Here is a 14963-nt window from a genome sequence, read left to right as displayed (position 1 = left end):
TAGAATATGCCTTTCGCTAACCAGTAAAGAAAGTGTGCGTTCTGAGGGGGCCTGAAGGGGAGTGCTTTTATTGCCCATAGCCAGTGGACTCATGGAGTTGACCCATGGCAGGCACAGATAAGGCTTGCTCCCGCTAAGAGCAGGTGGTAGAAAGATATACCTCACAACCCTAGGGATCCCTGGGAAGCGTCACACCAACATGTCCCTGTGGATGCCAGTGGGATGATATGATAACCAAATATAATCAAACCCATTAGTAAACAGGAAATACACATTTTTTATTTCTATCAACCATTACACCTGAAAATAGAACATTGCAGAATGAAAAAAACAACCCACAACTCACAGAATGTGTCCAGAAAGCTGATTTTCTCATTTTACTGAGTATTGCATGTATTTATTTATCAAAATAAGGGAAATGTGAACATATTATGTTTATTAAAGTGACAGATCACAGTACTTCTAAGAGCTGGGTATACTGCATGTAACTGTGTTGCTAATTTATCTTCATAGTAATCCCAATGCACCTTTATACTGTTGATCATTCTTGTGCTCTTCCTAAGCAACTACTACAGTTTATGTTAAAAGGTGCCAAATTATTAGGTGGTTTTGTCACAAGGGACTTAAATAAAGACCATCTTATCCATTTCTCTTGTGACCTTAGCCAGAGGAAGTCTGATACTCCTTATTTCTATTTTATGAAACTGGGTCTCTGCTTCAATCACACAGGAGCCTGCCTGGTTATTCAAACACATGGAAATGTAACCATTTTGAGCAGTAACTCTCAAATTTTATTTATTTATTTAGCTGAAGCTCCATGGGTTTGACTGAATATTCCACCACTGCTGAGCAACTGACTGTAGATATGATTGAAAAGCTTTTATATACAATCACCTGAGTCTTTTTTCATTCCCCTTCTCTATGAACAAGAACAACTTTTTCCCTACTTCACATTTCTTTTAACGGGGCTCTGTTGATCTTTGCAGGACCTCAAATTTAGTTAGTTTAAAAGACATGTGGCTATATTCATCTTGGGTTTACACTGGCATCTGCTAGTGCAAACCTAAACACTGAGCCCCAGCAATGGAAATTATACTAGGAGTGGTTTCAATGATGGAAAATAGCTATAACTTCCTTCTTTTGGGGAATAGAGTGATCACAGAGGGTCGGATCTGCCTGAAAAATGGACAACACCAGCGGGGAAGGCCACATGTCAAGTGAGGCCAGGAGACGCACTGTTTAAATACATTCCCTCAGCAGCGGCTGCCAGCTTGGTTCCTCTGAATCTCCAGCAACAAACTAAAGCTGATCTGCACCAGCAGAAGTCTTGAGGTGGTAGGAGATCTGTACCATCAGGTTTCTTCTTTTGAAATTAATCTTTCCTGGATACAAGAGGGCAAAGATAATTTACACCTCCAACTGCCATCACTTATGAATCTGCCCCATCATTTCCCCTAACACATTTTTTATTTTTTGCCATAAAATGTTTTGGGTCCCTACAACTATAATTGCACTGGAATGAAAATGCTGTATTCATTTGTGCATATACATGCATAGTTCTTCTTGGCTATGGAGGGGCTCCAAAACAACCATATCCAATCATGAATAAGAGACCACTGTCAATAATATTGGACTTGAGTTACTGAGCACTGTGTGACTATTGCTTGCTGTTGTTCTTATTCAGATATTCATGTTTTTTATGGCTAACCTGATTTGTTCAAACTGAAAAGGTAATATTTCCATACCTCCAAATAGCTAGTTTCACTTTTTATCATCTGGTATATCGCAGATATGACTGAAAGTACCCTGAAAGGTACGTATACCAAAAGTTGAGAACCCCTACTTTAAAAGTCTTGAATTAAGTACTATCCTAGAACCTTGCATGGTGACAGGTTTCAGAATGGTAGCCGTGTTAGTCTGTATCAGCAAAAAGAACAAGGAGTACTTGTGGCACCTTAGAGACTAACAAATTTATTTGGGCAAAAGCTTTCATGGACTAAAACCCACTTCATCGGATGCATGCAGTGGAAAATACAGTAGGAAGAGATATACACACAGACAACATAAAAAAAAAAGGGTGTTGCCATACCAACTCTAACGAGACTAATCAATTAAGGTGGGCTATTATCAGCAGGAAAAAAAATTTGTAGAGATAATCAGGATGGCCCATTTCAAACAGTTGATATGAAGGTATGAGTAACAGTAGGGGAAAAAATTAGCATGGGGAAATAGTTTTTACTTTGTGTAATGACCCATCCACTCCCAGTCTTTATTCAAGCCTAATTTAATGGTGTCTAGTTTGCAAATTAATTCCAGTTCTGCAGTTTCTCGTTGGAGTCTGTTTTTGAAGTTTTTTTGTTGGAAAATTGCGACTTTTAGGTCTGTAATTGAGTGACCAGGGAGGCTGAAGTGTTCTCCGACTGGTTTTTGAATGTTATAATTCTTGACATCTGATTTGTGCCCATGTATTCTTTTGCATAGAGACTGTCCAGTTTGGCCAATGTACATGACAGAGGGGCATTGCTGGCACATGATGGCATATATCACATTGGTAGATGTGCAGGTGAACAAGCCTCTGATGGTGTGGCTGATGTGATTAGGTCCCATGGTGGTGTCCCTTGAATAGATATGTGGACAGAGTTGACAATGGGCTTTGTTGCAAGGATAGGTTCCTGGGTTAGTGTTTTTGTTGTGTTGCTGGTGAGTATTTGCTTCAGGTTGGGGGGCTGTCTGTAAGCGAGGACTGGCCTGTCTCCCAAGATCTGTGGGCAGGTCTTCACTGGGGGTGTGTCGATTTAAGATACGCAAATTCAGCTACGCGAATAGCGTAGCTGAATTTGACGTATCGCAGCCGACTTACCCCGCTGTAGGGACGGCGGCAAAATCGATCTCTGCGGCTTCCCATCGACGGCGCTTACTCCCACCTCCGCTGGTGGAGTAAGAGCGTCGATTCGGGGAGCGATTGTTGCGTCCCGATGGGACGCGATAAATTGATCCCTGAAAGGTCGATTTCTACCCGCCGATTCAGGCGGGTAGTGTAGACCTAGCCTGTGAGAGTGAGGGCTGAAGGTGACGCCTAGTCACTCAATTACAGACCTAAAAGTCGCAATTCTCCAACAAAAAAACTTCAAAAAACAGACTTCAACAAGAAACTGCAGAACTGGAATTAATTTGCAAATTGGACACCATTAAATTAGGCTTGAATAAAGACTGGGAGTGGATGGGTCATTACACAAAGTAAAACCTATTTCCCCATCTAATTTTCCCCCTACGTTACTCACACCTTCTTGTCAGCTGTTTTAAATGGGCCATCCTGATTATCACTACAAAATTTTTTTTTCTCCTGCTGATAATAACCCACCTTAACTGATTAGTCTCGTTAGAGTTGGTATGGCAACACCCATTTTTTCATGTTCTCTGTATATGTCTTCCTACTGTATTTTCCACTGCATGCATCAGATGAAGTGGGTTTTAGCCCATGAAAGCTTATGCCCAAATAAATTTGTTAGTCTCTAAGGTGCCACAAGTACTCCTCTTTCTTTATCCTAGAACCGGTCTCTCAAATTGTATTTTCCAGAAGGATGTATGAAAGTATATTACTTAGCAATATACTAGAGTAATGTTTGCAAACATTAGAGCAATAATGAAAATTGAACTTGAATTCACATCTACCTTCATCTTTTGGGTTTCTTACTTCAAACAGCGACAGTTTTTCCTGCTTCTTTTCTATATCTTGTAATGTGGCAATGATGGACTCATACTATCAAATACAAAGATTGTTAACTTTATTGTTACAGAGGTATAGACAAGGTTTTACTGAACCTAAGCAAGCTGAACCTAAATTCTGTGGCAATATTCCTGACTTCAACAGTACACTGGCGTGGTTGATTCATTTAAATAAAGAAAACAGAGGTTTATAATTAAATATGAAAATGAACCAGTATGAAACTAGTACAACAGCCCATGTGGTTTATTTTGATATTAAATTCAGTCTATCTGATCTTTCCCCACATTTTACACTTTTGTTATGCCAAAGAGTTTTGTATTGACAAGCCTAACTGCATCACAGAAGCTGTCAGGGGCAAAGCTGAAGATTTTGACAGCTGGGATAGGGACAGCTGGGGTTTCTGGCACTTGTAGAAAAGTGGGAGGCAGTTGAGATAAGCACATTAGCTGAGAGCTTCTGTTAAAATGATCAGCAGTGGAATAATTAATGTTGATATTTAGAACCATTTTTCAGGCTTTTTTGCAGATTTGGGAACAGAACACTGCAACAGTTTACATTTGGTTAATGTTTTCAAGGTTTCCTGTGCAACCATCTGGGCTAGAACTTTTTTTTAAATGAACGTTTTGTTTCTGCAGCACAATATGGGTGTTTTCAGCAGCAACTGCTGCTGCAATGGAATGCATGGGGCTCTAGGTATAGATAGTTTAAAGAAAGGCATTTCCATCACCTCTAGTGCTGCGATTTGAGGTGCCACAGACTCATATGTATCATTGAGAGTTTTACTTTCACAGGGCCTATGTTCAAATAAGCTTTGTTTTAAACCAAAATAACCTTTCATCTCTCTCGAATTAACTTGATTGCCAAGTCATTGTTCCTCAGAAGGGCCACTTTGGAAATGCTGGTGAGAGACTTCATGGATCCTGGCATTTTCCATCCATATGAACAATATGAATATTAATGTAGCATGCTAATGGAAAGGAAGTATAGATGCACAGGAATCATGAACAGAAACAGATGGAGATAGATTGCATAAACTGAATTTATCTTTACTTTCTTCATGCTTAGCTTCATAACATGTTGCTCCTCTCAGCATGCACTTCAGGGATTATTACTCTATCTAAACACATGGTGTAATTACATTATTAAATCAACAGATGACAATATACAGAATAGAAATGTACTGCACTGCAAAGCAATATTTAAAAAACTCAACATCTACACTTACTGTGCCACATTTTTCTCTGGTCATATCATGGTGCAAAACCAATGGAATATCAGTCTTTTTACAGCAATCATAATAAGTATGTGTTGGTCTTCTTGATCTAGAAGGACCTATATCTTTCCTCCCCACAATTAAGAAAACAAATATATTTCCATTATTATTTTAAAATTATATGTATAAAACCAATATCATAGAATAGATGCCAATTATACAGATTACTAAGACTCAAAAGCAGACGATGATATAAATAAAAATTTGTATATGCAAATAAGATCAAATCAAATTATCTAAATACTACTGTTCTGGAGACTATATTTAAGTCTGAAACCCACTAAAACATTAATCCAATACTCAATGCAAAAACTACAAGGTTTATGTGAGTGAAATACAGAAAACCAACAAAATTTAAGGGACCAGATACATCCTTTTTATAACTCCACTGACTTTACCAGGAAATAATTTGTGCCATACATTCTACTGTCTTAATTATATAGATAAATAACCATCAAGGATATATTACTGCTAAAAAATGCCTGTCCCTGACATGAAAACACTCAAGCAAACTTGCAGCATTTTTGAGACAAGGATGTAAAATTATCATATTAACATTATGAAATAGCTAACATACCAGTAACCTCAGTTGTTTCATAAGCAACTTCACTGTCAGTAGCCCCATAAGACTTAAGCAATTCCTTCATTTTATCATTGCATGCTTCATCCAAAGCATTTTTCCCATACTTGTCCTTCTCATTAGGGTTTGCTCCATGATGTAGTAGAATACTGACTGCCTGCAACATAGTTTTTAATTATTATTATCGTCATCACAGTAGACCATTAAATGTGCTAAGTGCTGTGCAGACAAATAAAATGACATAGTTCCGGTTCTGATGAGTTAACACTCTAACAAGACAAAGAAACGTATGAAGGGAGGAGGAGAGAGTACAGCAATCTAGCTTGCAAGTATCTTTTGCATTTATCTACTTAGTTCCATGTCTTATACTTTTAATTTTTGTTTATTAAATATATGACCAATTCATAATTGCCTGTTTAGTTGGTCATCTTCACAGTGTTACTATATGCAACACATTTCCATGATGCTACAGAGAATCATAAATCAATTCCAAATTAACAGAATCTGGTAAATGTCAAATAACCATTTTGGATAAATATAAACAAGATACAGAAAATAAGTGGATTTTTGTTTCTCAGTGGTATGTGATGGTGACTTTGGCCCCAATTCTATAAATACTTATGCACATACCTAATTTAAACACATGACTAGTCCCATTGAAGTTAATGGGACTATTTAAGTATTTAAAGTTAAGCTGTATATGTTTGCACACATAGGCCCTACCTGCTAAAAAAATTCAGATTTACTACTCTTATTTCCCTGCCTGAGTCTTCCTGGTCCACCATTCATGCCAGTGAAATCATCTCCTTCATTTTTATTTTCTGTCACAGAGAAGATGAAAGAGATGGAAAACCTGCTCTTTTGACTAACTGGAGGAAGGGTGTGTATGTTTGAACCAATCTGATATCATCTACCCAGCTCTAACTTAATGGAAGTCCCTTTGCAAAACAGCATGGACTTTTAAGTGTCCTCTGTATGGCACCCTTCCATGGCAAATATACAGGAATATTCTCATTTAGATTAATACTGTCAGCACTAACTTACACAAACTACTATTTTGGGCCTTCAAACTATCTCACATGTAGGTGAAGTGAGCGTTCAAAGGGAAATATGCTGCTATGGGGGATGGAATGCCCCAGTACAACTGCAGAAGGTATGTACCTCAGTGTAGATGCTCTGGTCCTTCTCAGATACCTCAGATTCCCCCTAAAGGATCAATTCATCCATGAGTTGCCCACCAAGCAAACCTCTGATCCCCTCTCTTCCTCCCTGATTGCATGCTACCTTAGAAACTCTGGACCTGTAAAATTGCTGGAAAGTTCTGAGTATCTCTTGTCCTCCCACAGCTTTTCATTTAGGAAGAAAAAATAAAGTACTTTGTTTATCTGTAATAACAATTCTCTCTTACTACCTTGTTAGTACATTGCTGAAAAGTGAAGGTGTCAAGAAACAGAAACTAATGAAATACAGCAGCAAAACATAACTACCTGGCCATTAGCTAAACTTCTCAAGGTAGGATCTCCTTTTTATGGGTACCTCTACCAGCATTCTTTTCTGATAGCTGATGCTTTACATTTTGCAAATACAACCAGCTGCTACCATTAAGGGCAGGTCTACACTAGAAACCTGCAGCTGTGCCGTTGTAGCTGTTCTGGTGAAGACACTTTAAACCGACAGGAGAGAGCTCTCCTATCAGCTTAATAACTTCCATGTCTATGCTAGCATTTAGGTCAGTATAACTTCGTCAGTCATGGGTGTGGATTATTCACACCCCTGAGCGACATAGTTATATCAAAGTAATTCTGTACTGTAGACCAGGGCAATTGGCTAACTGGAAGGTGGCTTCATCTTGATGCATCTCTCTCCCTTCCAGCTGGTAAGTATTCCTAACATGCTTTCAACTTTCTCTTAACATTGAGGAGATGGCACAATCTCACATTCATTCTTACAACAAAATTAAGACATATTTCTTCAAAGATTAATTGAAACACTTTTTAACAAACTGTTTATGATCCAAAATCATTAACACAAAAAATGGAGATGTCAAAATTAAAAATGAATGCATTTTAAAAACACTGGGTTTGAGTCTTTGTTCACTTTCATTTGTTTTAATCGAATATAACCTCATTAACTTCAGTGGAGCTACTCCTCAGTTACCCCACTGTGAGAGCAAAATCAGCCCCAAAATCTGATTTTTAAAGGTATTTAAAGGTATTTAGGCACTTAACTCCCCTTGAAATGAGTGGAGTTAGACACATGAATTCCTTTAAATATGTGGCCCCCATTGTTTAAAAATCACTTATTTCTTCACTTACTGACAAAGACCTGCATTTCAGGCCTACAGGGTTCTTACGACAAGATTCTGTCCTCTGATATATGTATTCAATTCCCATTATTTCAATGGGAGTATACATGTACATCCCAAAGCAGAATTTGGTTCTTACAGTTAACATCAACAGTACATAAAATAGCAGAAGAAATACAGCTACATGCTCTGATTTAGATGTTCATATTGTCATTGTTTGTTGCAGAAGAAACACAATGCTGAACTTCAATTCTGACAGGTTAAAAACTTACGTTTATGTATTTTTAATGAAAGTCTACACATGTATTCTATTAATAATTTTGGATTCAGTTATTTAAATCATCATTTTCATTTCCATGAACAACTATGGCATTTGTATGACCATAATTGAAAATCAGGCCCAGGCATGGTAATATGAGTAGAATTGTACCTTGAAATAATTGCCAGAAACTGCATCATGTATTGGTAAAGTCCCATCCAGGCTTTTGCTATTAACATCAGCACCAGCTTTTAGTAACTCTAAGATCACCTCGGTAAATCCCCCGTTGGAAGCTTCATGAATTGCTGTCCAGCCTAGTAAAACCAGATCAAAATTTAGATTGTGATTCTGATGTCTGAAACCCACACAGGCCACAGACAATTATACACTTTTTTGTATTCAGTCCGGTAACTTTCTGACTTCTTTGTTTATAATAAATCTGAAACAAAGAATTACCCTGAAACACTGAGGCAATTTTTCCCTGTTGTAATTCAGTTGACTCCAAAGATAAATTTATTCCAATACTGGCTAAAGAAATGTACTATCTGCTTTTTAAATCATACTATCAGAAATAATAATAGCATAAAAATTGCAGATTAGAAATATCAGAAATCAAAAGCATAATACTGACAATCTAATTTCTAGCACTGGTGGCATCATGCGATATCAAACTTTAAACCGGCCATGGATCCAGAATGGAATACTGGCCATTGCTGGGGCTAAGGCTTGCATAATTTAGGAGGAAAATCTACATTTAGGAGGAAAAGAAGAAAAATTCTACCTTGTAATGCAATTTTAAATAAATGGAACTGTGTGAAGTGGCTCAAAGGCTGAGAGCTTGATTCTGCATTTACACATGTGGATAACTTTACTTGTGAGTAATGCCACTGCATTCACAAGACAAGTGGGCAAAGTGAAGGGGAGGTACATGATAAATGTGTATCACGTGTGTCCACAATTTATTAAACAACTGAGCAATTTATTACACGGATGTTGTGATACTACATCCCATATTCATCCTAGTAATATTATTATGATATTATTATGGCATAATTGTGATGCATTTTGTACAAGATGGGTCATATAAGGTGTCATTGGAAAAGTTACGATTTGCTGAATATGATTATCCTATTTATATGCATGTATCACTTTTGTATCTGAAGTTCTGAATATTGACTATGTATCTGTATTTCATATGTAGTCACACCTGAGTGATACCCACTAGGCAAAATGCTTCCAGTCTAGATAGCTGACTGTGAAGGGCCTTGTCGTGGTGCGGGATTCACTGCTGCGGCGCCTCCTGCTGCTCATCTCAGGGAATTAGCATTTCCGGCATCCGGAGCACTGCAGGCCGGTGTCTCGCTGCTGCCGAGCGCTGCGCCGCCGGAACCCCTCCCCGAGCGCCGCGCCCCGCCCCCCCGCCGAGTGCCGCGCCGCTGGAGCCTGCTCCCCCCGCCGAGCGCCGCACCGCCAGAGCGCATGTGCTTGGTTGCCTGGTGCCTGGAGCCGGCCCTGGCTGCCGCTGGCCCCCGTATCCCTCCCAGGACCCGGTGATCCTTGTCTTTCGGGTGCTGCCCCTTGGCAATACCCCCACAGTCTCAGGGTCTCCCCACCCAGAGGAAACCCTAAGCCTCTATCCTCGCCTTGCCTCAGTCGTGGGCTACTCCAGTCACCATCTAGCCCCCTGGGGCAGACTGCAGTGTAAAAGCCATTCATCATAGGCAAGGCGAGTTTGGACCTGCTGCCTCTGCCTACCCATGGGCTGCCCCCTGCAATCCCAGTAGCTAATTGGCCTTCCACTAGGCCGCAGCCTGGGGGGTTTCCAGGCCGGAGCTCCCCAGCTCCCTTGGCCTTCACCCAGCCCTGCTCCACTCCAGGTATCTTCTCTCAGCTCCCTGCAGCCAGGTCCCTCTCTCTCAAAGCCAGAGAGAGTCTCTCCGTGCTTCTGGCCCACTGCCCTCTTATAAGGGCCAGCTGGGCCCTGATTGCACTGGCTACAGCTGTGGCTGCTTTCCCCATCAGCCCAGCTTTTCTCTGCCACAGCCCTCTCCCAGGCTGCTTTAAGCCCTTCCAGGCAGGAGTGGGGTGACCACCCCGCTACAGGCCTATTCACGGTAATGGGCCATTGGGAAAAACTTAGGAGAAGCTTATCCACCACTTGGTGAGCCTTCCTGAGAACGCTCCAGACAGCCTGCAAGTAATGGCTGCTATGACTCAGCAAGGTATGCAAGGACATGTGACCAGGTCACAAGACACGGAACTCCATCTTGGATACCAGTGTTTTTCCACAAACTGAGTTTGGGACAAAGGGTTCCAGCAATATGCTAAAGCTATATAAGGCAGGGAGTGACATCATCTGTTGTTCTTCACTCCCCACACAAGCGGACTCCTGAAAACACCTGAGGAACAAAGATTGAACTGGAGGAAATGCTGGATCCAGGCTAAAGGGATTTCTAACCTGAGTATGGAACCCTGGGAAACCTAAGTTGCAAAGCAAATGCAGCTTGTGCTTTAAGAATCTGCAAGCCTGCTTGTATCATCAGTCAGGGTGAGATTGTTAATTCAAATCCTATCCTTCTAGTATGTTAAACTTAGTTTGAGTTTTTGTTTATTTACTAGGTAATCTGCTTTGATCTGTTCACTATCACTTATAATCACTTAAAATCTATCATTTTGTAGTTAATGAACTTATTTTATGTTTTAATCAAAACCAGTAAGTTTGGAGTGAAGTGCTTGGGACTCTTAGCTCAAGGGGCAGGGGCTGTTGCATTTCTTCTCCACATCAAGGGAGGGATGCTCTATGAGCTTATGCTGTATAGTTCACTGTGCAGCGCAAGACGGTATAATTTTGGGTTTATACTCCAGCGGGGGGGTGCATGCCTGGGGCTGGGGGTAATCTTGGCTGTAGCCTCTCTACCATTGGTTCATGCAGTGGCTGGTCAGCAAGCCTGCATGTAACTGCAGCTTGGTGTTACCTCTTTGAATACTAGTGGAAGTGTAGGACCGGGAGTGGGTCTGCAGCCTGTCACAGCAGCACAGTGTGAGAGGGAGCCCAGGCTGGTGAATCAGAGGGTTCAGTGGCACCCCAGTTCCAGATGGCACCCTGGGGGGTACCCACCACAGATGTCACCATACTACGTGATGTGTGTGTATATGCATCCACACACACATTCATACAAGTGTGTATATAAATATATATACACAATTGTCTGATGCGCTGGTCAATATACTGCATATTATCGCCAAAATATTCATATGTATCATTTGAAAGACTGCAAATACAAATTCAAAGATAACAATGGTATAACAAAGTAATCCTTGTTACTAACCTTGTTCGATAAACTAGGTACCAATACGTTATTTTCTAAAACATCTTGGTTACATTCTTTCAAGAGTTTAAAAAAAAGTTGAGTTTCTTAATTGCCATCAAACTGAAACACTAGAGGATCACCAAAGAAGTAATTTTAAAACATCCAAACCTGCATTATCCTTTAGATTTACACATATTCCAGATGCTATAAGAGTTTTCACTAAAGCTAAATCTCCTTTCTTAGCAGCCAGGTGCAGGCGACTTTCCCCTTTGGCATTTCTCTTTTTTATCCCGGCTCTTATAATATGGGTAGGCTGAGCAGATACAGCTGCTATCTCTTCTTTGCTTGATAGTGAAAATTCTAAAGACATATTGAACACCAAAATTTCTCATTAGAAAACTGGGACAAGCTTCTGATCTCACTTCAAACAGCATAACTCTATGCAACTCCATTGTTTTAATTATTATTATTACTTGACAGCACCAAAAATATAATACAGATCAAGTACACATGGATTGTGGCCCAAAGAGTTTACAATCCACTACCAGATAACTTACAATAAGGGTGCAACAAGGTAAAGTTGGAGGGAGAAGATTACATAGTTATTCAGCACAACTACGTAGTATAGCAACAAGAAGGTTAACACATTTCTCCATAGACTCCTTCTCAGTTACTAGGAGTGACTTCAGGAGATATTACTACTTGCTGGGACTTCATCTCCTCTAGGCAGAAATGGGAGGAAGCTGCACAGGGTTAGGTACTGTGGAAGCAGAGAAAGAACTGACAGGAAGGGGATTGCAATGCATGACAGTTTGTTAGCAAGAGTCAGGCTAACTGTAACCCTAATAACGAGATTTGTAGAAGCGAGGAATGTGTGAGGCGAGTGGAAAAGAACTGTGTGAGAAGTTGTTGCGACCTTGTGTAGATAATATGGAATGTAGACTAAGAGTCTACATTAGTGAGCAAAACAAGATATCAGAATGACCTATGTATAAACAAAATGCAGCTGTTGCTCATTATTGTCTGTAACAAAAGGTATAAATGCTTGTTGTAATTGTTTACCTGTTGAGGGATCTGTTTAGCTCTCTCCCTCTATGCAATTGATAGAGAGCTAAATAAAGTATCTGACTTGCTGTACCCAAACAAAAAGTGAGAACTCTGTTATTCTCCAACAGTACCGAGAGAAGGAGCAACTGACAATTTCTCCAGATAACACTGTGTGACAGTCTATGCTATTATGTTCACCACTTTTACAAGACTATGATACATTTTGTACAAAGTATGCCTTGTGAGGTATCATTTGAAAACTCATAATCCGCTGAACATTGTCCTGGTAAACTATGTGTATCAACATTGTATGTAAAGTTTTAATTTTCTACTGTATAAAATTGCTGTAACATGTTTCAGAGTTAGATAGGCAGGCCCAAACCAGTTCTTCAGAGACAAAGACACAGTAACACTCCCAGCCAGGTATCAGCATAATCAATTGGACAATCACCTACTTATACGACCATTCCTTGGCAGGAAGAAGGGTATGAGCCAGGACTTTACATATTGGCAAAGACACAGTTGGGCGGGGGGGTTCTGTGTAAACAGATTGCCTGTCGCCTGTACCCCAGCTGGAGATAATCATCAAAAAGGGAAGAACTAAGGGTGTAAGAATGGAGGACACACACAACACAAATTACCTTTCTCATCCCCATCTCTCCTCATGACTGCTACAATGCTCGAAAGACAAAGAAAGCATCATTGAACTGGGGGAGAGGTGGTCCTGGCTGGAAGGCTTTTCAGCCAATACAGACTGCTATAAACATATGGCGAGACAAAACCTTTTTGCTTTTAAGTTCACTTGGCTAGTTAAATTAGATATTAGCTTGCGTTTTACTCTTCTATTTCTTTTATAACCTTTTATGCATCATTACTTGTAATCACTTAAAATCTATCTTTCTATAGTTAATAGACTTATTTTATTGTTGTATCTTAACCAGTGTGTTTGGATTAAAGTGCGAGGGGAAACTCCATTTGAGATAAGAAGGTTGGTGCATATAATTTTCCACTGACAAAATTAGATACTTTATAGTGTAGTGTACTGAGCAGTACAAGTCGCACATTTCTGGGGGACAAAGTTGGGATTAGGAATCTGCTGGTATTCTTCTGCAGTGTAATTTATGAGGGACTAACTAGTAGCACTCAATACTGTGCAGCTGGGAGCAAGTTACATGCTGGAGTCTGTGTGTTAACTGGCCAGGAGTGGCTGTTCACCAGTAAAGCAGTGTAAAAGGCATCCCAGGGAGAACTGAGGAGAGACAATTATTCAGCAGTCCAGATTGTACCTTGGGGAATGTCACACTTTGCTGTCAGACAATGAAACCAGGCATAGGTATGTCACCAAAACTAAAGCCATCTGCTTGAAAATTCTCATATGTGGTCCTTGATCAAAGGATTTCATATTCTGTAAAGTATTAGGGTAACTGGAAGAAACAGTTGTGAGAAATATTTGTGAGCTCAGGGGGGAGGGATAGCTCAGTGGTTTGAGCATTGGCCTGCTAAACCCAGGGTTGTGAGTTCAATCCTTGAGGGGCCCCTTAGGGATCTAGGGCAAAATCAGTACTTGATCCTGCTAGTGAAGGCAGGTGGCTGGACTCAATGACCTTTCAAGGTCCCTTCCAGTTCTAGGAGATAGGATATCTCCATTAATTAATTAGAGGTTTGAAATGTTAAATGTTTTTCACTATTGTAGAATGGTTGAAACACCATGGGCTAAATTTTGCTCTCTTGTAAAGTTGTATAAATTTGAAATAACTCCACTGTTTTTATTGGTGCTAATCCAGATCTGCCTCATGGTAACTGAGCAGAATGTGCCCATTTATCATGTTCCTGAATTTTTCAAATACAGTTTTCAAAAATATGTATTATGCCCTGGGTTTGTATGATCGGAAAAGCATCTTTTTAAACAGGTTAGAGTACACTGTAAATGTAAATTTATAATAATTTCCTTGACTTCAGTGAAGCTATTCCAGATTTACAGTGGTGTAACTGAAAGCAAAATTTGACACATTGTCTTTACGTGCTACCTATAAGATGCTGTATAGACAGATTTCACTTTGTGCAAATTATATTATACCTTTCATACTATGTCTAGTGATGGAGAAAACACATTCCATTTGAATAGGATGTAAAACCTATATTATAGAATCATAGGACTGGAAGGGACCTCGAGAGGTGATATAGTCCAGTCCCCTTCACTCATGGTAGGTCTATGTATTATCTAGACCATTCCTGACAGGTGTTTGTCTAACCTGCTCTTAAAAATCTCCAATGATGGAGATTCCACAACCTCCCTAGGCAATTTATTCCAGTGCTTAACTAGCCTGACTGTTAGGAAGTTTTTCCTAATATCCAACCTAAACCGCTCCTCCAAGCTCTCTCCAGAAAATAAGCTTTGCCCATCTGAGATGCCAAAATTAGATGTCAATCACAGTAGATTGTGAAGAGGTTCAAACTATGG

At 40.0% G+C, this 14963-nt stretch overlaps 1 protein-coding gene across 8 annotated transcripts in view; it reads right to left on the bottom strand.

Annotated features, from left to right (window-relative positions):
- ANKRD31 (ankyrin repeat domain 31) overlaps nt 1-14963 on the bottom strand; it is a 133516-nt gene that overhangs the window by 29877 nt on the left and 88676 nt on the right. For all 8 annotated transcript variants that reach the window (XR_010588790.1, XM_065550081.1, XM_065550083.1 and 5 more), the window contains 5 exons: nt 11624-11815; nt 8316-8458; nt 5578-5737; nt 4953-5065; nt 3673-3760 (listed from right to left, as the gene is read on the bottom strand). Coding sequence is in view for 7 of the 8 variants with exons in the window: in XM_065550081.1 (XP_065406153.1) it covers nt 3673-3760; nt 4953-5065; nt 5578-5737; nt 8316-8458; nt 11624-11815 (696 nt within the window). In the remaining variant the exon portion in view is untranslated. The remainder of the gene's footprint in view (nt 1-3672; nt 3761-4952; nt 5066-5577; nt 5738-8315; nt 8459-11623; nt 11816-14963) is intronic.

Source organism: Chrysemys picta, chromosome 6 (assembly GCF_011386835.1).
Source record: "Chrysemys picta bellii isolate R12L10 chromosome 6, ASM1138683v2, whole genome shotgun sequence".
Lineage (NCBI taxonomy): Eukaryota > Metazoa > Chordata > Testudines > Emydidae > Chrysemys > Chrysemys picta.
The sequence above is the reverse complement of the archived record's forward strand: the minus strand, read 5'-3'. Positions and strand labels throughout refer to the sequence as shown.